Source organism: Seriola lalandi, unplaced genomic scaffold (genome assembly GCF_002814215.2).
Source record: "Seriola lalandi dorsalis isolate HSWRI2012SDOR001 ecotype SW California unplaced genomic scaffold, Sedor1 jcf7180002054469, whole genome shotgun sequence".
NCBI lineage: Eukaryota > Metazoa > Chordata > Actinopteri > Carangiformes > Carangidae > Seriola > Seriola lalandi.
The window spans coordinates 863,719-888,688 of record NW_019525022.1 but is presented as its reverse complement, the minus strand read 5'-3'; the positions used below and the strand labels follow the sequence as shown (position 1 = coordinate 888,688).

Sequence of the window (24,970 nt, the reverse complement as noted above, 5' to 3'; positions counted from 1 at the left end):
TTTATGTGCTGGGAAGGTGCATCGCTGCACACTGTTGTCAGAGCAAAAGATTTGTGTAAAATCACTGTGTGGCAGCTGATATGAATAATTTGATGATCAAATTACATTATATGTGTTGAGCACATCATGTCATGTCTCACCAGGTGATGTTGTCATGAGTAACAGTCTTACAGGGCTCTTCTAAAGATGTTATTGTATTGTCTGGCATATTATTCCATTTGCCAGTTTTGGAAACATTATTATAGGGTTTCTGGATTATTATTCTTGCAGATTGAAATGCTTATTGCCTTTAGCAGGCGACTTGCCGAATGACGTCTATGTTCAAAACTTTGTTCTAGCCCCCCCACCCTCCTCGTCCTGCTGGAACCGCTCTAAAATAAGGCGTGAGTGCCTCACGAAGAGAGAGAGGGGAGGAAAGAAAAAAGGCTTTCGCACACACCGACTGAATGATGGATTTTATTTGGTCTCTGTTTGCTGAGCCCGAGCTTGGCTGTGTTGGTCTGTTATGTCGGTTTCTATGGTGAAAAACACAGGCCATGCCAGACTCCAAGTAGTACAAGAAATAAAAAAATAAAAGCATGTGCAAGGACAGGGAGAGGGGCGGCGGCGGGGTAACGAGGGAAACTTGATTCCAAGAATTCGGAGGGTGTGGAATCACAGAGAGCAAGACACAACAGACAGAAAGTATATGTGCTGCAGAGCAAAAAAAAAAAAAGGAGCAAAGGCAGAGCAGCAACAGCCTCTTTCGACACTCAGTGAAAAAACTGAGTCAAATAGAAATAAACTGGCAGCTCAGAAAAGTCCCGTCTCTGAAGTTGCACCTTTCTAAAACAAAGAAACAAGAGGGTTTGACAAACTCGACTCTCTAAAGGCTCATACAAAATCAAGCTGCAGAGCAAAGTTTGAGAGCTCGTAGGCATTTACATGAGCCACTGCACTCAAGACTCAATAGTGCATTATGCAAAATTGAAATTATTCACTTAATGGAGAGGGTGAATCAGATGAATTCCATTTCAGTTCTTTTGGCTCATTATAGGTCCTTCTAAAGTGTGCAAATAACATGAGTGCACGATGAGCTGCTCTTAGCATAATAGAGGAAGGTTAGGTAAAGCAGGACACAGCTCACCGGATGTTGAAAGTACACAGCTTGTGTACTGGTCAACAACAACAACAAAAACACCTTAACTCAAGGTCTCTTTACTATTTTGTTCAGGTGCTTTAATATACAATTCACAGTCTTACTAAACACATGGGGTGTGTTGATTTGTGGTTGATTTGTCTGTAAAAATCACCAAATTAAGCAATTAGGGGTGATTTTTAGATTTACAGCTAAGGCTTATTTTCAGGATAAAATAACTATAAAATGAACAACATTTCATAGACCAGCACAGTTCACAACCTTTTCTCATAGCACACTTGAAAATATTGGCAGCCCACATCCGACCCCATAACAATACAGAGGCCAAATATGGGCTGAGACATATTTTGGAAAAAAAACCCAAAACATCTATGTTCCTCAAAGAGTGTTTGTGTGTTTGTATCCGTACCAAAATTCAGGTTTTACACTTGCATCAGAAAGATACCTGTCCCTGGCCACAGCCGTTCAGTGTAGCATCAACCTGTCACATTGGTAAAACCATTGACGCTAACACATGCAGCATCACACAGACACTGTGCTGTAATTGCTTCGCTCTCCTGCCTGAAGTCCATTCAGAGACAGAGCGAGCTTCAGTTCAGTTAACAGTGCTAATCCCACATTTCAGCATGAACAGAGCTGTTGCTTATTCATGCCGCTTCCTCTCCATGAATGAAAGATGAGGTGCATTAGCGCATGCTGACATGTGATTGATAGTGCGTGTGTGTGCAGTGTGTGTGTGTGTGTGTGTGTGTGAATGAGAGATGAGGTATGTTAGCAGTGTCAAAGTCGGATTGATGGGGTTCATTTTATTTAACAGATTGAAGTGAGTGAAAGGTCAGCTGTGAGTGCAAGGCTGCTGCTACTACTCTGCCATTTCCTTGATTGGTGTGTGTGTGTGTGTGTGTGTGTGTGTGTGTGTGTGTGTCTGCAGGTGTTCAAAAATGTTTAGACTAAATCAAGACGCTCTTTTTTTTTTTGTCAGTCTGCTGTACACGCAGCTGCATTGAGTCTCTTTGTTCATCATTTCACATCTGTGTGTGTGTCTGTGTCTGTGTGTGTGTCTCATGCCCGTACCTGCTCGTCTGTTATCAGTCCATCTATCTGCAGCTTAGCTCATGGTATGCAGCTCACCTGCAGTAACAGAACTCCCACACACAAACTGTGCCAGCACACACATGTTTTTGTGTGTGTGTGTGTGTGTTGGCTCAGACACAGTTACTGAGTCCAGAAGTAAGGTAGTCAGCACATATTGGCACACAGTGCTACAGAAATGCACGTTGGCTCACACACACGCACGCACACACACGCACGCACGCACACATGCACACACACATATACACACACACACACACACACACACACACACACACACACACACACACATTCACACTTCTCATGCCTAGTATTGCCTGTCTACAAACAGGCGAGGTGAGGTGAGTCACTCGCAGTCTCTTTGCCCTTCCACTCATGCTGTTAGTGTGTGTGTGTGCAGTCAGCACTCTCCCACGCACGCACACACGCATTCACACACACACACACACACACACACACACACACACTTTCACACGCACACATTAACACACCAAAAATTGAGCCAAATCCATGGGCAAACAGATGTCACTCTGACCGAAAAAACAACAACAGTGTACAGCTTGTCTCTGGCAGGTCGTGGTGATCCCTGCTCTCCGCTGTGGGCACCCTCTGTGTATGTGTGTTTATATGTGTGTGCGCACACCCGCACACGCGCATGTATGTGTGTGTCAGGTGACTCAGGTCACATAGGATCAGTCACACCGGGGTCTGCTTTGACTCTGTATCAACAGTTTAGTCTACACTTCTCTACAAAAGCCATGGGTTTACCAGTTGCCACGGTGACGGCTCTGGTTCTCCTGTGTGATTGGCTACCTCCATCGTTCACTGCCGGTGAGCTAGAAGTGTTTACTACATCCACGGATGAATGCCTTGACCCCAGTGACACAGCAGACCTCGACTGACTTTGCTTTACACTGATATTGATGTTTTTTTATTCTGTTTATTCTACCACACACAGTATATTCATATACTTTTCTCTGGCGTTGTTGTGAGAGTAAAACCCTCTAAGAAGTAGTAATACATTGTTTTTCATTCTTCATCATAATAAAATTAAATGACTGATATGCAGAAAATAAATTAACATAAATTTCGAGAGCCTGATTGATGCCTTTGTTATAGTCATTTATCAAGCACAAATGCCAAATATGCACTAGTTCCAGAAATGATCTTTTTTGTATGCACTTCTTGTATGAAGTGTTGACCCACATGAAGATATATTTGTGGTTTTAAGAATCAAAAAACCATCTAAATGTAGTTTTTACATCTCCTCTCTAAGGCTTATCTCTGAAGCTCTAGTAACAACACGTCGGTGAGCCAATCAGAAGAGATGTTCTGAGCCTCTTCTCTGATTGGCTGACTTTTTTCTGAGTGATCTAATAAAAATATAGCAAATTTCAGGTAAACACTCAGAGAAACCAAATCCTGCAAGGTTGGCTGGTGGGTCCAGGTGGGCGGGGCTTGGGGTATGGCTGATGGCAGTGACTGTTTTGTTGTGACAGTATTAATATAGAACCTAGACCTGCTTTATAATCAAAGAAGACATGGAAATCTCACTTTATACAATATGGGACCTTTAAGCTGTTAGACGTATAGTCAGGCAGTAAACCGGTCGGTGAGATGGTCAGTCATGTGGCGTTTCCAGGCCTGAGACACTCCAGGGGACTTTTCTCAAACTAATCGACTGTAACTTCAGAGCTGTCTGCTGGTCACAAGGGCATGGCTGCTGGCCCAGGTGTGTGTCTGTGTGTGTGAGTGTAGCTGTATCCGAGGAAGGCACGGCAGTTAACACATCCCAACACATCCCACTAAACAAACCTTGATTGATGAGACAGCAGCCGATCTGCCGTTCCAGCCCCCTTAGACAGAAGCTGGAGGCAGGCCCAGTGTAGACACACACACACATACACACACAGAGGGTTTTCCACTTTGCTGTGGCAACAACAAGAGCTGAAGAACATACATCAAGTTGTTTCCAGGTTCATCAGCCTCCAAACTGGCTTTTATTTAACTTTCATCAGCTGCTGATGAAGCCTCAAGAAAAACAGGGTTCATTTTGCTCTGTAAATGGCGGTCGCCTCAACAGCTATGGTCTTATTTGGTTCTCTGTTTGAGAACCCTGCGCCACTGCACAGTATAAAAGTTCTGCCATAAGAAACGAACTGAGAGTGTCCGACACCACGTCGTTCCCCTCATTGCTGGTTCGTTTCAGAATATGTTAGCAGTGTAGCCAGCTCCCCTCAGGCTCACACTTACTATAAAACCAATCCTTTTTAATTAAGACATATTCTAGTGAGGAAAGAACTGCTACCCCCACATCCAAACACACACACACGCACACACACACACACACACACACACACACACACACACACACACATACACACACACACATATAACCGCAACATCCTGTCATTTGTTTTTCTTCCCTTTTCTTTTCCCTTCCCGTCGTGTTTCTTTTTTATTCCTCCTCTAGAAGCTTCTCTTGTTCCTTCACAGCGCCTGTTCTTGTTTTGCTGGAGGTGTTTGTGCATGTGTAGCCAGAGCAAGAACTAAAAACCAAGATGGCAGCAAGACTGACCTGGAGAGTTTGACCTGAAGCTGCTCTTTCAATGACCCCACATTTTAGTGGCCACTCGGTCTCCCTGTGAGCCACATGGTTTTTAGTAAATTTACCTTTGTTTTTTTACGGCGTCTTCGCTTTGCTTGTCTCTGTTGTGTCTCTGCCCACCCCCCACCACTGAGCCGTCAGGGCCAGAATGCGGCGGAACAACAAACCCAAATAGTGGCTATAAACTTCAGACTTGTTTATGGCAAGGGTCTGCTTGCTCACCTCTTAGTGAACCCCTGCAACAGACACCACTGTCCCCTCTAATCGGGCAACGCGACCCCAACTTCACCCTGCCCAACCAGCCCTTTGGACGACTTCAATGGGACTGCAGTCCTTTTTACTCTCACACAACTGCAGTCTACAGCAGTATCATTCAACACTTCCTCCATTCCCCAGTTTACCACTCCATTTATCTGATTTAATCAGCCTATTGTCCATATGGTTTGACCCATTTTAAACAGAGATCCCACTGTATTGCCGTTAAGAAGACCCCTCATTAGCCGCCTTTGCTTGTTTACACAATGATGCCACTGCCATGTGTGATATTTAAATAGCATGCTGCCGTTCAGGAATCAGAGGCTTGATGTGTAGCACAACATAAAGGTGGAACAACAACGCCCCTCCCGTTCTGATTTGTACCTTTTATACAGAACAGTGATTCGGAATAAAGGTGCAACGTTCCTGCTTTGAACAGGTTGTGTAAAAGGGTCCAAAGTAAGTTAGTATTTGATGATTTTTGCGCCGATTTTTGTGTGTGAGTTGCCTATATTGGCAAACTGATAAATCCAACCTTGTCAGTATATTATTAACTCTCAAGGTACGCCCAGGCAAGGCCACAAGACACAGCTTTGTGCCACATTGTCGGCTGAATAAATGTTTTCCCAGCTGAATTGTGGGGCCTCATAATGCTGAAGATCTTGGTGTGTTTGGATGGGTGACAGTCCATACTTGAGGATAAAAAAGTTTGACTCAGATCACAGGTGAGCTGGGATGATGACAGGCATTGAGTGGTATCACCCGGTGCTGTGAAATCTCTGCCAAGATGGTGGTGGTGGTGGTGGTTGGCTCTGGGGAGGCTGGCACATCGATTGCGTGTGTGCGTGGTTTATGGGTGGAAGTGGGGCGCTCAGTCTGGCAGCAGCTTTTGCGTTTTTAGAAACAAGCTGGTTTTGTGGAATATTTTGGAAAAGAAAAATTGCTGGTACCAAAGCCTTACACTTTGAACGTTCAATTTGCGGAAAGCCTTGGTTATGCGTTGTTAAGTTCCAGCAGTGGAACATGGCTATTAGTTCACCTTAATCTGCCCCACATTTCATTACCCACCACAACAATAAAGAAGGGCTGAAGGAGCAGTTGTCTGAACATTCTGACCAAACCAGATCTCCAGTTTATTACTGTCTCCCCTCGCTCCCTCATCTCATTTAATTATGCTGATTCATGAGGTCTGACCTCAGCTGTGACCCACGGTTTTAATATCGCTTCCCTATGCCATTGATTGGAGGGAGTTTAGGGTGTCTGTGGTTCCTTAAGAGCCAAACAAAATCATCTGACCATCATTCTGTCTTTTTCCCCCATAGCTCTGCGTGGAAATATGCGGTAATTGTCTCAGCTCCTCTTACTTACTTAAAGTGCGTCTGTTTGGGTTGGTGCGAGGTTATAGCCGTTGAGATTTTAATCTGCTCACCGAGCCATCTGCTGCTGTCGTTGGGGCAGCATATCTCGGGGATTAAATCAGAGGTTTGTGCTGCACGTGAGATGCTCCTCATGCACGCCGCCACACTGTGAGATACCCTCCATGACACACGCACTTATCCAGCCACAACAAAAACAAATGACACGTTCTGTCGAGCAGATACTGCCAATGCATACACATGAATGAACGCACACATGTTCAGCAATGCAAGAGCGGCGAATGTGGGCCACTGCCACTTTCCCTGCAGCTCAGATTGCCAAACGACTCTCCGCCGCCTGCAGCTAAAGGCCCTGATTACCATTTTATTACGGCATGTCATTATTTTGATGCTATCAATGGAAATGAATTGGCCGACAATTGATTTACAATAACTGTCCCCTCCACTATGCGGGCCCTCAGGGAGCCTCTGGTGCTCATTGATTCATTCCTCCTGTACTCTCTGTCTGACTGGCTCTAACGAGGCTTTCACCTATCATTGGCTACCTTACTTCAACATGACACAGATTGGATTCACTGCTAGATTTCAGTAGAGTCATGGTTGGCCTTTCTCAGGAAAGATCCACTAGACCTTTCTAGCTGGAACTGGGAAATTGCATTTCTCTGTGGACTGAGCTCTGATACTTTCCCACTATTAATAAAGAACTTAGACCTGTTTTATAATCAAAACAGACATGGAAATCTCACTTTATACAATATGGGGCCTTCGAATGCAAATTTTTAGATTGACTTTTTTTTCTATTTAGTGTGTTACTATTTTAACTTGTATAAACCCAATCAGCAGTGATGTGGCTGAGTTGGCATGTTTCTATGTGTTCGTGTGGCTGCTGGTGAAATTGTTCAACACACTTATTGGAGGGAGAAGAAGAAGAAGAAAAAAAAAACTCCCAGCTGGCCACAGGGCATGCAGAACATCATTAGTGCCAAGTGTCTGAAAGCTGTCGAAAACATTCCCATCACAGCACAACTGGAGTGCTCACTAACAACCCAGACCATTATGCCTCCTCTGCTCGAGTAAGCCAGCAGCAGACTGAGCCCTGCAGACATTGAGATGTGTCTTAGGTGCATGCAGCACATGTGCAGTGGCAACCATTTTCTCTCACCTTAGTCGAGTGTGTCATGACTCTCAATGGAGAGTCTCTCGCCTCGGAAAAAACATGCATGTGACAGTTTGGGGACTTCGCTTGGTTTTTTTCACTTAAAACACCTTCACAGATGTAGCGGTGGACGGAACACCTCGCGCTCTCTGCCCTGTCCCCTGTGGGATATTTTTGAAGTGTTAGTCTGCAGTTTAATGACTTGTAATAGCCACCTACTCCTGCTGAAGCATTACAGGAACATGGCTGCCCGGTGTCTCTTTCTTAAAGGTCTCCAAGCAACACTTAGCTGTAGCAGAACGCGACCTGATATCTCTTGCTGAAACACTTCTCCCCTGGGATTGCTAACTTCCTGTCTGACAGGCTTCCATTTACATACTTGTTTGTTTTGGGTAAGTTCAGCCTCTCTATCTTTTTTCAGTGGTCTGGAAGTGAGATGTAAAATGCTGTTAAAACATCACATGCTCAGATGCAGTATTAGCAACTGAAAGTGGACCAGCAGTGGTAAAAACAAAATACATGAACCCTCTCATCTCCATACCATTAGACTGTCTGAGTGAAGGGAAAGCAATCACCGGCCACGCTCAGGTGTATTCACTTGACAGATACTCTAATTGCAAGAGCTTTTAACTGATGCAAATGCTGCTAATGCTAATCCTGATGCCACTCACGTCTGCTCTGATGATACAACAGTATTTACTGTGTTATAGCTGCTTGTCACAGGCAGGTCAGCAGGCTGGCAGTGGCTGCTCTGACAGCTGCTTGACTGCGTAGTGCTCTGAATGTGAAGGGAACCGGAAGGGGCTGTCTGTAGCACCGCTGCCACTCTTAAGCAGGGGTCTGCATACTGAACCTGCAGTACTTTTCACAGGGTTTTGTGCTTGTTTCTCACAGTCCCAGAGTCCTTAAGCTGCTATTTTGAAAACTTTCACTGAGGAGCAGCCTCGTCTGGACACTCTGCCATAAAAGCCCAGATCAGTGGAGTGAGTTCTCCCATCTCCACACAGGATCTCTGGAGCTCACACATTATGACCACCGGGTTCTTGGGCACCTCTATTACCAAGACCCTTCTCCCCAGATTGCTCCGTTTGCAAGAGTCCTGGTTGTTCAAGACTTCTTCCAATTAAGATTTATGGAGGCGACTGTGTTCTTTGGAACCTGCAATCGATTGCATTTGGGTGGACTTGAATCAAGATGGAGAAACATCTCAAAGATGATCAAGAGAAATAGACAGCACCTGATTTTCTTTTCCACCCCCCACCCCCCCCACACACACACACACACACTTGTTTTTCTCTGTCTCTCCACATAATAACACTTGAAGACCACAGCTTGCATCAAAGCAGCCAGCATGTGTAAGAGCTTGTTTCTCCATCTTAGATGATGGGCTCAGCATGGTGCTTGTATTGACCCGCCATGTCTGCAAATGCATTAGTGCTTGGCCCACTTACTGCCCTACTACAACAAACATGGCCATCAGGAGACACAGCCGCTGTTTTGTGCAGCATACAGGGAGCTTCTGACTGCTTATGAAGACCCAGTGTGTTCAGTGGTTTGTCTTAAAAAGCAGCAGGCAGGCCCAGGCGGCAGGGCCTGGTGAGGAGAGTGACAGTGGCTAGTCATGGTGTTTGAATCAGCCTGACCTAATCCCATCCCACAGACAGGAAGGAAAAGGAGTGTAGCCTCTGGCCGTGTGAGCTGTGATCTCTCAAAGACTAGTTGTTTTGAGTATAGCGAGGGGTTGGTCACCAGACCAGCAGTAGGAGGAATTGCTGAGAAACAACATGGCTGAAGGGGAGCTTGTAATCTTTACAAGCTTTACTTTCTACAACTGATCTTATCACTTCTGATATTTTTGGATAGAAGCTACTTATGCACAGACAAAATCTTACAAACTCAGCTGTCACCACTGGATTCAAGTGGAGAGAACAACCACTGAGAATTGATTTAGAATGACCGTTCCTCAAACGTACTCAGGAAGTTTTTCCAGTGTGAACACCAAAAGCGAAGACCAACGAACTAATCCTAGAAACAATCACTCTTGCAGCGTCTGTTACAAACACTTACACCCGGTGGTTTGCCATGAGTTTCCCATGTAGATTACATGGGTTCAAAGCTTTAACCCTGCTGGCCCTTGGTCAAGATGCACAGGGGGAAATAACTTTCTTATATGCGAGGAGCTGTGGTTTTTAATCAAAGGGATTGAACAGATAATGGCCATAGGGCTTAACTATCATTGCTGACCTCCTCTGGTGTCAGACCCTCAAAGAGTCCTAATCCCTCCGTATCCTTCCCCGATCACTCCATCCCACACGTCTTGACCAGAGCATGCTTCGGGCAAAACACATCCAGCGTTACAGAGTTGAGCTGCAAAAGGAAAAGTGGTGGATTTACTTGTGCAAACTCCTGTCACTGCAGCAGACATGCGCGGTGAGGTGGAATGTGGAAACAAGTTCCACTTCATACATTAGAAATAAAACAAATTCTCCCTTCATCCACTCACTGTGTTAACCTTGAACACGAGCTGTAAACATAGACGCGTGTGGCTGAACCAGATAGTCACACATATATTGAGTCATTCATTCTGAGTCAGTGACCTGCATTGTTCACTGCGGCCCGCCACTCCTGCAGGTGCACTTGCGTGGACGTGGTTGTAAGAGGACCCTCACACATTGTTAGATTCACACCTTCCATTATCCTCTAAAGCATCATATCACCTTCGCTGTCTCTAGTGCTGGAGGCTTGTTTATATTATCAACAATTCATTTACAGCTACTGAGTCACAGCAGACCACTGTGCATTATCATCCCATGAGCCTTTTTATTTACAGTGTATTGTAGCTGTGTCCTGCAAGCTTTGACTGAACTGAAAATCAAGGCTTACAGGTCCTTTGCACTATGGAACCAGTTAATCCCCAGCACATTATTCAGCATTCATATGATGATGAGCTGCTGCCATCTCTTATATACTCAACAGACAGTATTAATATCATTTTAATGAGGCCTAAGAGAAAAACAAGATGAGTGAGGCAACAAAAGAACAAGGCTGGACTCGAATACTACAGCCCTGAGTAATTCACTTGTTACAGTTTACCTGTCTGTCTTGTCAAACTACTCTTCACCACCATATCAGTGACAGCGGTGCTGCTTCTTTATTCATGAATCACTCAATGGAGCGTTGTAATAAAAGTTTAAGATGTCATAATGGAATTTTCATTGTTTATGATGCATTGTCGCCATGGTGAAACTGTGGCGGTGAACCACAGACGGCTGCATGTAGGGGAAACACTACGTCTTACTCCAGCTCAGCAGATAATGTATGTAATGTCGGCAGCTTTTATGAAGCCGCATCTTTATCAACCCCCCCCCCCCCTTTCCTCCAGCTGTAGGTGTCAGTGAGATAGAGACAGAAAGGGCAAGAGAGAGGTTAAGACTGTAATTGGTGGTCTGTCCCGGCCCCTGGTAGTGGAGGGCTCCAGGGATGAGGCTTTAGCGGGCGTAATGATGCCTGTAAGATGAGAGGGGATTTGACTGAAGCCCCCACCCTCAGTTAAATCCCCCTCATCCTCCTCTCTGACAGGAGGATCCATGCACAGCAAACTGCCAGTGCACATGATCACAAGGACACATGATGCACGCACAACATGGCAAACCCTTATTATCCACTGTCCCGTCCCATTTTAGGAAGTCCACCCAGGCCTGTTACTAAAAACGACAAATGTCAATGGGTAGATAGATAGATACAAGTAGGGAACACAACAAACTCTTCATGTCAGATTTCAAAATTACAACCTGACATCATTCCAGAGACCCTAAACCTGTTAATCCTCTGAGATTAGTGAAAACATCATGCAGGAAGAGAGTGTGTGTTCAAAGGATGAGGGTGTCAGGGAGCACCTAGTCATCTGTTTTGTTTGGGGTGTCCATCTTAGTGCAGTTAAGAAGGGTTGAGAGTTTGTTTTAGGTGTTGGGATGTGATTTATCATTATGGGATGAGGCCTGTGTCTGCAGCTCCGCTCTGCTGCTGGGAGCTCCTTTGATGTGTGAGAGCAGGCGGGTCTGCTTTTTTTTTTTTTTTTTTTTTGGTGTGTTTGCATTTGTGTGTACGTGCGCATAAGTTAGTGTGACTTAAAACAAGTGTGGAAACATACACGTATGTGTGTGTGGCTGCGTGCGCGTGTGTTTGCACAGCACTCTTAGCGAGTTTGTCACATGTTAAAGCATCTGCTGCAGTGCAGGCTGGACCGGGGTACCCGAAATGCCTGCTGGTGTTCCAGTGCCCCATAAGTAATACTTAGAAATCAAACTGCCAGTGTGTGTGCGTGTGTGTGTCTGTGTGTGTGTGTGTGTGTGTGTGTGTGTATGCCCTCCATGCCAGCTGGCAGCAGCCGCCATGCCCACACACACACCCCCCAGTGCTATTTATGTATTTGCTCAGCCATGCGACTTAACCCTTTCACAAGCAACCTCAACCTCAGGGCACGTTACACTCCAAGCAGAAATCTGCCCTATGCCCCGCATTCCCCCGACCCTGCGCACACACAGACACACTGCTCCCCTTGTTACCCATAATTCACATCTGGCCTCCTTTTAAACAGGGCGGCTTTTTGCACCAATGCAAGGAAAAGAGCCATCAGCAGATTCCTCCTCACTCGCGCCTCCCTACGACCTTCCTCCACGCAGAAAGCGTCGTTTACGAGGCTGTAAACGCAGGAATTTTCTTCTCTCCTCTGCTATTCCACAGCTCTGATGCCAAACACAATTCTGGCTCATCACAGACTTTACCAATCAACCCAAATTATGAAAAGCGTTAGATAATAAAACTGTGAGAATTGTATAAACTGAACAGCAGGTCTTTGATTTTTAACCACAAACAGAAATACAGTATGGCTGAAGGAAATGGTTTTCATCAGCACCAGTTAGTGTAACGGTTTAGGTTGTCATCTAATATTATTAACTAGTAAGCATTCAGACGTCTGTACATGAGACTGAACACACACACACACACACACACACACACACACACACACACACACACACACACACACACACACACACAGATCAATGGGAAATGTCCATTAGTGTATAAGCAGGGATTAGAACAACTTTAAAAATGGAGCAAATTGAGTTATCCTGCTTTTAGATGGCTCTTAAACATTTGTTGTCTAAGATCATAAAGGGGACATTAAATTCTTTTCTTGGCGTCTTTTGACGATTTCGAGACCGGCCCGGTCTAAAAGCAAAGTTGCGGACATAAACAGAAGCGGCCATGTTATAAGAATACATGAACATGCTGTATGATGAGGTTGATATTAGCTGATCATACATTTGTGTTGGTGTATAGTTATGTTATTTTAAGGTCTAATTTGAGGAACTTTTATAGGTTCCATATTATATAAAGTGAGTTTTCCATATGTTTTTTGATTATAAAGCAGGTCTAGGTTCTATATTTATACTGTGAAAGTATCAAAGCGCTCAGTCCCCAGAGAAACGCACACAGCCTGTATTCAAAAAGTGAGCCTTAAAACGAGCTGTCAGGCCCTCCGTAACTTTGTGATGTCACAACAAAGCACACTGCACTCAGTCATGCCCCAACCCCCGCCTACCTGGACAAAGTATCCAACCTTGCAGGATTTGGTTTCTCTGAGTGTTTACCTGAAATCTGATATATATTTTATTTGATCACTGAGTAAACAGTCGGCCAATCAGAAGAGAAGCTCAGAGACAGACAGCCCTGACAAAGTTTATTTTACACTGCAAAATTTAAATAATTTTCCTATACACTATCATCACTCCTAAATGTTGGTATTGGCCTCTACTGAAAATAGTCAAATTTAAAGATAAAGCACATCGCAGGCCAGATATGCGGAGGGTCAGTATAGTAGTAAGTTGTCAGTATAGCTTGTTATAAATGTTAGTTGCATATGATCCGTATAAAAACAGCAAAAGCCAAGAAAGGGATGGAAAAGGAAAAGCCATGGAAAAGTCCAGCTGTATTTACTTACCCCCACCTCCCACCCTCCCCCCTTCGTTCTCCATTTTACGTTTCTGAGCTTTCCGTCTACTTGGTGGGCCGATCCCTGGCTCTCTCCGGCTGAGGGGAGCTACTCTCTCACCATTCCCACGGAAAGAGTTGCCAAAGCAAATTTGGCGAAAGGAAATGGAGACCCTGCTCCCTTCCCAAAGCTCCCAATCTCTTCCCTTTCCTTCTCTTTGTGTGTGTGTGTGTGTGTGTGTGTTCATGTGTGTGTGTCCCCATGTGTATGTGTATTCAGAACTGTTCTGCATGGCCTCCAGGCAGCAGTGTGAAGGCCTGCGGTACGAGAGGAGTCATTCGTTGTCTTCTCTCTCATTACTCTTACTTACACTTTGTTTTTCCGTGCATATCACTGCTGTCACGTGAAACTTGTGAAACAACACTTTTGATGATTTCCATGTTCGGACTTGAATTGTTAAAATTCTGTGGCTAATGGAAGCGTGTAAGAGCCGTCAGATGGTGGGGGAGCTAAAAACAAGGCTGCCTGTCTTCACTTCCTTTTTTGATAAGCAGCAGTTTTATCTGAGAAATCCTCTGTTTGTGTGTCTGACTGTCGCTCTGTGCTCAGACTTGATCCCTTGCCACAGACTGTTTATTCTTCTCTTGTTTCTGTTCTTTTTTCTTCCCTTCTTCACCTCTCAATCCTTCCCTCTATATTCACTGATGTGTTTGGGAAAGGGCCCTCCTTTCCTTTTGAGACCCAGGAACTTATTTAGCCTCTTGTCTTCTCAGTTGTGACAACAGCATTGTGTAGCATAGCATAGCTCCCTAGTGAGGACTTGTAATGGTGGTTGCTAAGCTAATTTAGCATAGAGTTCCACAGGAATGAATCCTAAAACCCAGAAATAAGATAGCATTTTAGTTCTTAAGAGTTTATTTTCTGCAGTAATCCAAAAGAAAAAAACCCTATTGACCTTTTGTTGAGAGAACCAGCGTGATGCTAACATCCTGGTTAGCCCATAAAAATACATCATCCCTGTGGCACTCTATCACTTTCACTTTAATGTTCCATACCCACCTGTCACCTGTACTTCCTTTTATGGCCTGATGTTTAAATATAGGAAACAAACACTCACTATTCACCATTGCTGGAAAGAGTTTTAAGAGTGCTCAGATGCTCAGGCACATTCCAGTTGGAGACACATCTCTTTCATTCGATGTAAAGCTCTAGAGCATAGATATTTTTTACACCCTTTTGACCCAATCAAAGACACATTTCATCACATATTGACAGGTTATGTTTCCTGGCAGTTGTTTTTTTTATCAGTTGTTTCAAGTCTTTAACTTTTAGCCTGGCTGGTGACAGCGGCTCCGGGAGGCTTCTCCTGTGTTTTGTCTACCAGCCTCTCCGGACTCTTCCTGGAAGTGGAGACCTCAGGAACAACAGCAGACCCAGATGCCATAAAACTTTCTGGGAAATAAAAAAATCCTCCAATGTAAATGTTGAAATAAGAAAGGAACTGAGCATTACACTGTCCCCCCAGGAAAACACTGGGAGGTGACAGGAGAACTGGCATGTTTAGTCGGAGCAGCAGTATCAATACAAGCTGTTTTTTTTTGTTTTTTTTACTAGGACTGTGGAAACACAGTGTCTTTTTGTTTTTCTTTCAAGTAGCAGGGGAATGCAGGAGAAGCTTCCCTTCTAATGGGATAAATGATGGGTTTATGTGAGGGGAGGTGGTACAGGCAGGTACTGCTGGGGCCTCCTCTCTGAATACAGCTACCTGATAGTCTGAACATCTGCCACACACACACACACACACACACACACACACACACACACACACACACACACACACACACACAATCAGTCCTGTGCTGTGCTGTTGCCCGGCAGGTGTCTTTGCCTGCGAGTCTTAACACTGTTCTCAACAAGCTCAACAAGTTAATACTCGCTTATAATTCCAAACTTGAAGTGAATAAATACAGTTACTTATGTGCTGAGCATGGGAGAAATTTCTCATCACTAAATCAAAGTGAATATTAGATCAGTGCAGTCAGCAAACCAGTTTATCTTGAAGTCAGAACTCTGCCTCAGCAAGACTGAGGCTCTTGAATAATAACATTAATTTGATCTTTTTGCAGTGCAGTGCTGCAATGGTTTGACTGTAACTATGTAAAGTGTTTTCTTTGCTATTTACTTGACTGAAGACAGAGCACCCATTGTTCTCTGTGACTTCTCAGCCAAGGAGACGATGGTGGGATGAACTAGTTGCCAGAATTGGAGCTCTGCGTGTGTGTAACCCACAAACGCACAGTCGAGGAATCTCACTTGAGCGAGCAGCCACGGTGCTCGGTGTATTTTTATCCTGTATGTCCGTCTCTCTCTCTCTCTCACACACACACACACACACACACACACACACACAGGAGCGAGTGTCATTCTGACTTGAGAAATTAGCATAGACAGGTGGTAAATTCAACAGCTCACCTTCCCAACACTGCTCACAACAATTCACTGCTCAGACCTCAGGGGGAAACTAAAGTGCTTCAGCTTGTTTGTTTGCTGCAAGGCCAACAGCTAATGAATTCAGCCTTGAACCTGAGCGTCCCCAGTCAGTCAGCCTGTTTTTTTTTTTTTGCATAAGCAGTGGAATGACATGCTGTCTGACACCTGTTTGTTTCCCAGCATATGTGTGGGGGGTTTTTGTGACTGTTTTGTATGAGGTGAGCTAAGCTCTCACTTTGCCTCCAGGAAGGGGCCCCTCCCTTTTCCACCACTATGGGCCCCAGCAAGACATGCAGAGAGGCTAAAGTCAGGTCACAGGCAGGGTGCGGCTCCGCTCGCCCTCCTGAGCAAAGAAACAGCAAAGAAAACACGTTGTTTGCCCTTTCATCTTGGCCTAGTCTGGGGGGGAGTTGGGTTAGGCAACCTGTTTAGCACCATACCACTACACTGCTGCTGGTCTCTGACAGTCATGCGGTGTTGACACTGTCGCATTGTGCGGTCAAAGCAGAAATGATTTCTTGCAGTGACAAGTGGTGTTTCCAAGATTTACACGGCACTGAAAAAGTTTTCTTTCTTTTCTTTTTTTTTTTTTTTTTTAACAATTTATCATGTCACTTCTGAGCAGCTTTAACAAAAAGAAATCTTCTTTCCAGAGCTTTCAGCTACATTTCACAGTCTTCCCCAGCTGGCAGTTTATTTTGCTTATAGAAGCGAAAGTCTTCTTAGAGGCAAGCCATGAGATCGTTAGGGAGATAACTGCTTCTTGGTGAACGCCAAACTGAACCTGAAGAACACAGTTAATCAAAAAAAAAGTTTTCTTCTTGGTGTTATGCTCTCATTTGGTTTATGACAGCCATCTTGTTCCATGAGAGTTTTCAGTTGCAGGCACTTTGTTTACCCATGATGCTTCTTGCAGTCTCTGTCTAACTTCTTTTGCTTGCTTTTTTTTTCTCTGCGACTGGAATCTTGCTTGTTTGTAGAGGACATCCGGTAATCTATGACACAGGAAACGCTCTCAAACAGATAGACGAGTTGGGCGGAGGGTTCGGGGGCAGACAGCAGGAGGAGGAGGACAAGGAGTAGGGAGGGTGTGGCAGAAAAAAAATAACAAGGAGACGGAACTGACAGATTGTATCAAGAAACAGATTCAGCGTTCTGTCACAAGAGCAGCTCGAGTTAAAGCCGATAGGATTTGGTGGCTTTTTTTTTGGGGGGGGGCACTCCCGTTTTCAACAGCATGAGATGTCTACATCGTTCTCACATCTAAACTTTCCTAAGGCGAGTTTCACCTCAGCTTGGAAATCAAGTTTTCAGAGAGTGATTGTGTAAACCATAAGGCCCATAACAACAAGAACAACCTTTCCTCCATATTTGTTGCCTTCTTGACTTTGTCTAAGTCAAATTAAGTTGGACTTGAAATAGAAAGTAGTTGTAGCTGCGTTTCCCATTTGGGTCTTTATGTAACAAAGGATTCTTCTTTAATCTATAATCTGCCATTTTCTTCTTCCACCAATTCCCTGGATGGAGATTGATCTGCTCCTGTATAAAATGAGCCCATAGGTCATCTGTGCAGCAGGTTACTATGACCCATAGTTACATTTTGTTGTTAGGCGAAATCTAGCAGCCGTGGTAATTATGACAGGAGCAATGGAAAGTGCGATGACGTAATACAGAGAGCGATAAAGTCCACATCAGGAGGAGGATGTGGTGGATGGATGGGTCAACAAAACACTGGAATATGACACAGGAGAGCGGTGTTCGGTTCCCATGTGAAAGTGGCAGTATATGTTGTTTCTATTCTCACGTTTTCTATTGTAACCATGACAACAAAGATCGTCTAATGTTGAGGAAGTACTTATTTTAACCTAAATCACAAACTTTTCCTTAACCTAAACGAGCAATGACTGTTATTATAGTAACCATGGTGACGAAGATAGGTACGATGCTCTGGGTACAGTCCGCATGTTCATTATTGGAACCATGACAACCAAGGTCCGGTACGCCTGCCGCCGTAGGTGCGGTGTTTCAGGAGATACTCCTACGAGGTTGTATCAGAGGGTTGAATGGTTGTTCAGGTTGCGGGACTTCCACATCCTCCACATGAACTCTGTGCTGACTGACTCATTTGTGGCCCTTTGCTTCCTCAGCGTACTCGCTAACAGAAACAACGCCTCTGATATGTTCAGAAAAGGTACAACAGGATGATTTGGAACATTTCATACATTCCTTCAAGGCTTTTTTTTTTTTATAGCACCGCTTCCCCATCGTGGGACCACTAGGGTCTTTAAGAGCATTTCTGTACGTCCGCAACTTTAGGGGGAAAAATGTAATTAAACTGCCTAAAGGTCAACATAGTGAAAATGTAACAAAGTCAGTTTTAATCACAAGTTTCACTTCCCCAGTAAGTTTTCTCTCAACCACACATATCCACAGATTTCGTCCTCAGTTCTTGGTGAAATATTTCTCTGATTGCAGCTTTGTTGTCTCAACACATATTCATTTGAATCTCCTTAACATGGAAGACATGGGGGGGGGGGCATTTAGAAAACAAGCTTTTTTTCCTTTATGAAAGTCCACTGCAGAGGGATTAGAGCGCTAGAGGTAAAGAACCTTTCAAAAAGAGTGATTCAGGGCGGCAAAAATGGTTTTTGCTAAGTTACGAGTCTGACGAAATCCTTCACTGTATTGTGATAAAAAAGTGCTATTCATAGCATTCAGTCAGTGACAAACAGCAGTGGCCTGCAGACAGAGGAAGTATGCCGAAACCATGAGAGTTTCAAACAGCACAGACAGTCCTCAACCGAGAAGACTGTTATCACCCCACCCATCCTGTCTCTGCCACACATACACACTCACATACACACAGCCATAGACATATACGCACACACACATACACTTGCCCAGACACGTGCTCACACATGAGCCCCTGCGTGGGGTCCCCCTACGGCAGCTGAGATAAGCCCAACGCTCTCGTTGTTTCCACCTTTGTTGCCCCATGACTGGAGGATTTGTGAGTTTCTCATGCAGGGGATATTCCTGACCGCCGTGTGTGAAGTAAGGGGCCGTAAATCGGCATTTGACAGATACATGCTTCAAAGGTGCAGCACCAATATTTTTTGCTCTTGGGGCTGTACTACTTTTCTCTGGAAGCATGAAAAATAATCATAAAATGATATCTGTCTTTTAATAAAAGGCCAGCCCCCCCCCCGACACCAGTGTAATGCTGCTGCGTAGATATTATGAGGTGTCATGTTCTCAGTGTGAGGCGTTGCAGCTGAGTACATACATAGACGGCGCAGCAGTCTGAGCACGTCTGACACACACCTCACCTAATCGGAAGGCCTTATCTTAGAAGTGTGACATCCTGTCTATGCTGCGTAATCCACCCTGGATCATGAAGAGGGTGGGCTGCAAAGTGCGTGGATGTTTGCACACGCGCACACACACACACACACACACACACACACACACACACACACACATATTTTTGTGTGTCTTTGAAGTTAGCCCCGTTCTGTCACTTGCAGCAGGCCTGCTGTAAGTCAGAGAGCACTGTCAAGTTTCCATGAGAAGTGTATCGGTCGGGGTCTGAGTGTGTATGTGTGTGTCCCTCAGCCACAGACCCTGTTTGATAATGTTTAATCCCACATAGGAAGATATCATTCACTCTACTGGGATCATTTTAAGTGAATCAAATTATAGTGAAATCACACCAGTCTATGTTTTTACACTGGATCCCCTGAGAACCAGCACCACAGACATCACCGAGACGCTTTTTTTTAAAAACAGGAATTCCCACCCCGGCTGTCTGTTTGCCTCATGTCTCACAGTCCCACTGTTCAGTAATCGAGACATGCAGATTTCTCCCTCCCTGAAGCCCCCACCGCTGAGCCCAAAGAGCTCAGCTGCCAATTTTGCTGACCCCCCGACGCTCTTCTCCGTCCAAGATTACCGGGGCCAGATCTCGCCCTGATGGAGAGCCGCGGCGTTGGCAACTGGTAATCCACGAGACGAGGACTGGCACGTGGCACAGACACTCTGCCCAGAGGCAGTGCTGTGTGTGTGTGTGTGTGTGTGTGTGTGTGTGTGTGTGAATGATCAGCCACTCTCTGGGCTGAATCGCAGAGACTAGCCTCTTGCCTCTAGCCCTGCATTGCTGCCCTGTTATGTAGGACATATCTCTTCATCTTTAGATAACACACAAGCCTACCAACCACAGTCAGGACTCCTCTGTACTACAGTTTGGTATTGTACACAGTCTCTTTACTACATACAGCAATTAAAAACCATCCTCTCATTACAAAGAAAGGGGTTTTGAAATGTAAAAAAAACAATAATGTACAACATGTGCACAGCTTCTGCTTACCGTGTTTTAGTTACAGCGCAGTAAATCATGTCGTCCAGTCAGTCAGTCAGTCAGTCGGTCAGTTGGTCAATAAATTGGCTGCTCAATCACTCCAGTCTGGACTAAAATATTCCGACAGTTATTGTGTGGATGTCTTTGAAATCTGGTAAATCAACCTATTTACCTATTTATATTTACCCTAAGCTTAAAATCATCCAAATCGCATGCAAAAATAGACAACTAAATGTACTATATGAGTTGCATTAGGTGTTTGTAGTGGACATAAATGTTTGGACGTTTCAACCCTTTTTTCCATAGAAGTGTTTAGAAAAACTGTGTCTGAGATAAACAGCTCATTACTCAGATATAGTCTGACTCTGCACAGAAAACTACATGACACAAATGAGAAAAACAAGACAGCATGTTTCACTTTGATCTTTGGAGCATGTGTCTTTTCACAAATAACCTCCTCTGATGTGGTTATTTGTAAAAAAAAAAAAAAATGAAAATAGCTCTTCAAACGAGGGCTAACCTCTAATCTCCTTTATTTGAAATGAAACATCTAGAAATCCATAAATTTCATTTCCACATTTTAAGGACGCCTTTAAGGGGACCAAAAACATGGTCCTGAGATGAAAGCCTTAAAAAGGTCCCATATTTGACACGTTTCCTGTGTTTTAGTAAGTATTGATCCATAAGAAGATATATTTGTAGTTTTAACCAAAAACCATATTGATGTAGTTTTATATCGCCTGTCTAAGGCTGCTCTCTGGAGCAATAGTAACAACGGGTCAGTAAGAGAGGCTCTGATCCTCTCTTCTGATTGGCTCACTGTTTTCTGAGCATTTGAATAAAAATATTGCAGATTTCAGGTAAATACTCAGAGAAAGCAAATCCTGCCAGGTTGGATGGCGGATCCAGTGGACCGGGCTTGGGGCATGAAGGAGAGCGGTGACTGCTTTGTTGTGACATCACAAAGTTACAGAAGTCCTGACGGCTCTTTTTAAGGCTCCGTTTCTGAAAACAGCCTGTGTGCGTTTCTCTTTGGAGAAGCCTGAGCTCTTTGATACTTTCACAGTATTAATATAGAACCTAGACCTGCTTTATGGTCAAAACAGACATGGAAGCCTCACTTTATACAATATGAGGCCTTTAAGAAATACAACATGAAGGTTTCAGACGAGTCCTACAGAACATGGAGGCTCTTTGGCGTTGTTAGGGAAAGGCAATGATGGTCATGGAGTTGCACATGAAACTGTGACACTGCCAGGTGGATGGAGGGCAGCTGTCACGTCAGCAGACCTCAGTCATATTTGTTTGTCTAGCCACGCTGCTTTCCTGTGAGAGCAGCTCTAGTTACACACACACACACACACACACACACACACACACACACACACACGTAGCAGAGCATGACATACTGCCAGCGTGGTGGAGAGAGGGAGAGCACCTAACCCCATTACCAATGACCACCTGTTGACACCACGCAGGGGGTGATGTGTGTGTATATGTGTGTGCATGCGTGTGTCAGTGTGTTCTGCCCACTCTTTCACACTGCAGCAGTTCACTGTAGATTCCTGAGGGAGATCCTCAGAGAAAGAACATGAGAGCGAGACAGCACCACAGAGTGAAGCAGAGAGAGAGAGAGAGAGAGAGAGAGAGAGAGAGAGAGAGAGAGAGAGAGAGAGAGAGAGCGAGCGGTGTGAGTGAGTGAGTGAATATATCCCCTCTAGAAATATTGTTGGTTTGACAGGCTCAGATCTGGGTTGCATGTGTGTGACCTCCACTCCAACACGGGATCTCTGCACACTGATAAAAACATGTATGATAACAGCAGAACTGAACAGCAGCTGATGCTCAAGTCAGTACAGACTCATGTAGCTTTCCTCCACAGGTTTTAAAAAGATTTATCTCAAAAGGAAGCGGCTTTTATACAGCTCACAAAATTTCATATTTGAGGTGGGATTCTTTTGAACAAAGTATCTGTCAGATCATAAAGTCTAGAAGAATTTAAATCCTTCGGTAGAAACTACTTTAGTGTTTAAAATCCAAATATAAGAGGTTTAATTTTCTCTGTAAAAAGAACAGTTTTATTTTTATTTACATGCCCACATCAGAGCCATACACAGTCATACAATCTCTGTGTAGTTAACTCATAATAATTCATTCCCTGCTGGGTTTCATTATCTGCATCATCTGTCCTCCACCTGCTTCAGGAAACATTACAAATCCTCCGACAAGAAAAGTGTTCGATTTGGATTTTCTTGGAAAGCTGCACACACACGCTTTGTTCAATCAGAAATGCATTGCAATTGCCCTTGTGTGTGTGTGTGTGTGTGTGTGTGTGTGTGTGTGTGTGTGTGTGTGTGTGTGGCAGCTAGTGACAGCCACAGCTTGGAGAGGCTGAGGTCATGGCCACAGAGCCAGCCTAATGGGGGAAAGAGAAACAAACCCCTACTTGTCTGTATGTGTGGGTGTATCTGTCTGTCACACACGCACACACACACACACACACACAGAACACACACAGACAGACAGACAGACAGACACTGCCCCAGTCACCTCTTGCCTCCTCTCTTGGCTGCCCACAAGCAAACATGATTGTGTGCGTGTGTGTGTGAGAGAGAGAGAGAGAGAGAGTAAGCCTGTAGCAACTTCCAGAGCCACAGAAAGACACACAACTTCACACCGAGTCAACACCACACCTAAATTTAAACACACTCACACTTCCAGCTATCAGACACCTCTGCTGGCACTCCCCTATCAGGCATCTCATAGTACACACACATACACACACACACATATACACACACACACACACACACACACACACAAACACACACACACACACACACACACACACACACACAGTTATTGGTCTGTCTGACACCAGTGGGTGCATTTTCAGTTCATTGACATTTTAGCACGACAGCCGACAGCCAGCAGCCAACTGGGAAACCTGCGGTGCGTTCATATCACGTGGGAAAATCAATCAACCTGGCGGTGTTTACACTTTCAAACTTGTTTGACATAGAACAGATTTTCGCTGAATGAAACACAACCAGATCTCACTTGTATGATCTGTCCTGCATTTTTAAAACTTAAAACAAATGTCCTTCTTTTCTTCCAGCCCTCAGATCCCACCCCGATCAAAAAGTCCAAACATGACGACTTCCCATCGCAGTCCCCGCTGGCCGACAAAGAGAAGCAGCACGACTGGCTACAGTCCCTGTCTGCCTCCAATAAGGTCAGTGCCGCTAAACTCAGGAAGGAGATGTGGGTAATGATGATGACGCATTGGTGCCTGAGATGAGATGTCATGTAATGCTATACAGAGGTTTTCAGATGAGGGTAGCGCTTAAATTTAGACTTTGGTGAGACGTGCTAACATAGGGCGTAACTGTAGACGCGATGAGCTTGAAGGAGTCGCTTACTGAGATGGAGCGAAGTGCGAGGGAGCAGTGAAACAGAATATAACCACAATATAATGATAGGTGTCGCCTGTGAAGATCGATATTCCCTAAAAAAAAAAAATCTACCATGGAGGTAAACTTAGAACGTCTTCATACTGACCCCTCTCCAGTGAGACAGTACTGAAAGTCCTGAGATATTCTACAAGTGGATACCCGAGGTCAAAGGCAGCTGTGACACCGAACTTCAGGAGGAAACATCTGCAGTGATTCTAAAGTATCTCAGTCGCCAGAACGTCTTTGTGGTTCCAGTTTTACACTGAAATTCAACAACTAAATGCAGAGAAAAGAATAATTAACATAATTATTAGAACACGGACGTCATGGGTTAGGCTAACCCTATTCTAGGTATCAAACCTCTAGACTTTTTAATCCATGCAATGCGTTCATTGTGGTATTTCATTTCTTATTATTTGTGATTTAAAGTATCATCTGTTTTTTTTCCAGGGGCTTAACTGCATTCAACCCCGGCAGAGGCCGTCAGCTTTCAGGCCCTGGTCCCCCCACATCTCTGCTGGTGATAAGGAGCCCTCCAGTCACCCCCTGGCCCTGCTGAGAGACAGGTGAGCCCAGCACAGCACAGGACAACCAGATCCAAAATGGAAGATACTCTCACCAAACAGCACTTAACTGACTTAGAAAAAAAATTAATTACAAACAGTGATATATCTGGACTCTAAGAGGAGCTTTTTACTGCGAGTGATGATATATTGCTGTTTTGTTTCGCTGGATCTGATGAATTCCCAGCACACACTCTCACTTGTCTGGGTGGGCTGGTGTCACAGAGGTCAAGTCTGACTGTACCACAGCCTCCCACACTCCACCATTCACACACATTTGACACACACTCATAATGTGGGCACCCACTTGCCATGGTGATGCCAGTGCAGGCTGCACCATATCACAGTTGATCTGGCCCAGTTTCTCATAAAGTGGGAGGAATGAGCTGCAGGCACTTTATCTGAATGTTTCTCTACCCTGGTTGGCATAGACTGTCCAGATCGGACCATACAATATGGTCCTGGCTGTGTTTACTTGCCTGAAT

General features: G+C 44.6%; 1 protein-coding gene across 1 annotated transcript in view; it reads left to right on the top strand.

The window, feature by feature from the left end:
* The window catches only part of skia (SKI proto-oncogene a), a 77,183-nt gene that overhangs the window by 44,281 nt on the left and 7,932 nt on the right, over positions 1-24,970 (top strand). The window contains exons 2-3 of the mRNA XM_023411496.2: positions 23,586-23,702; positions 24,373-24,488. Of these exons, the coding sequence (XP_023267264.1) occupies positions 23,586-23,702; positions 24,373-24,488 (233 nt within the window). The remainder of the gene's footprint in view (positions 1-23,585; positions 23,703-24,372; positions 24,489-24,970) is intronic.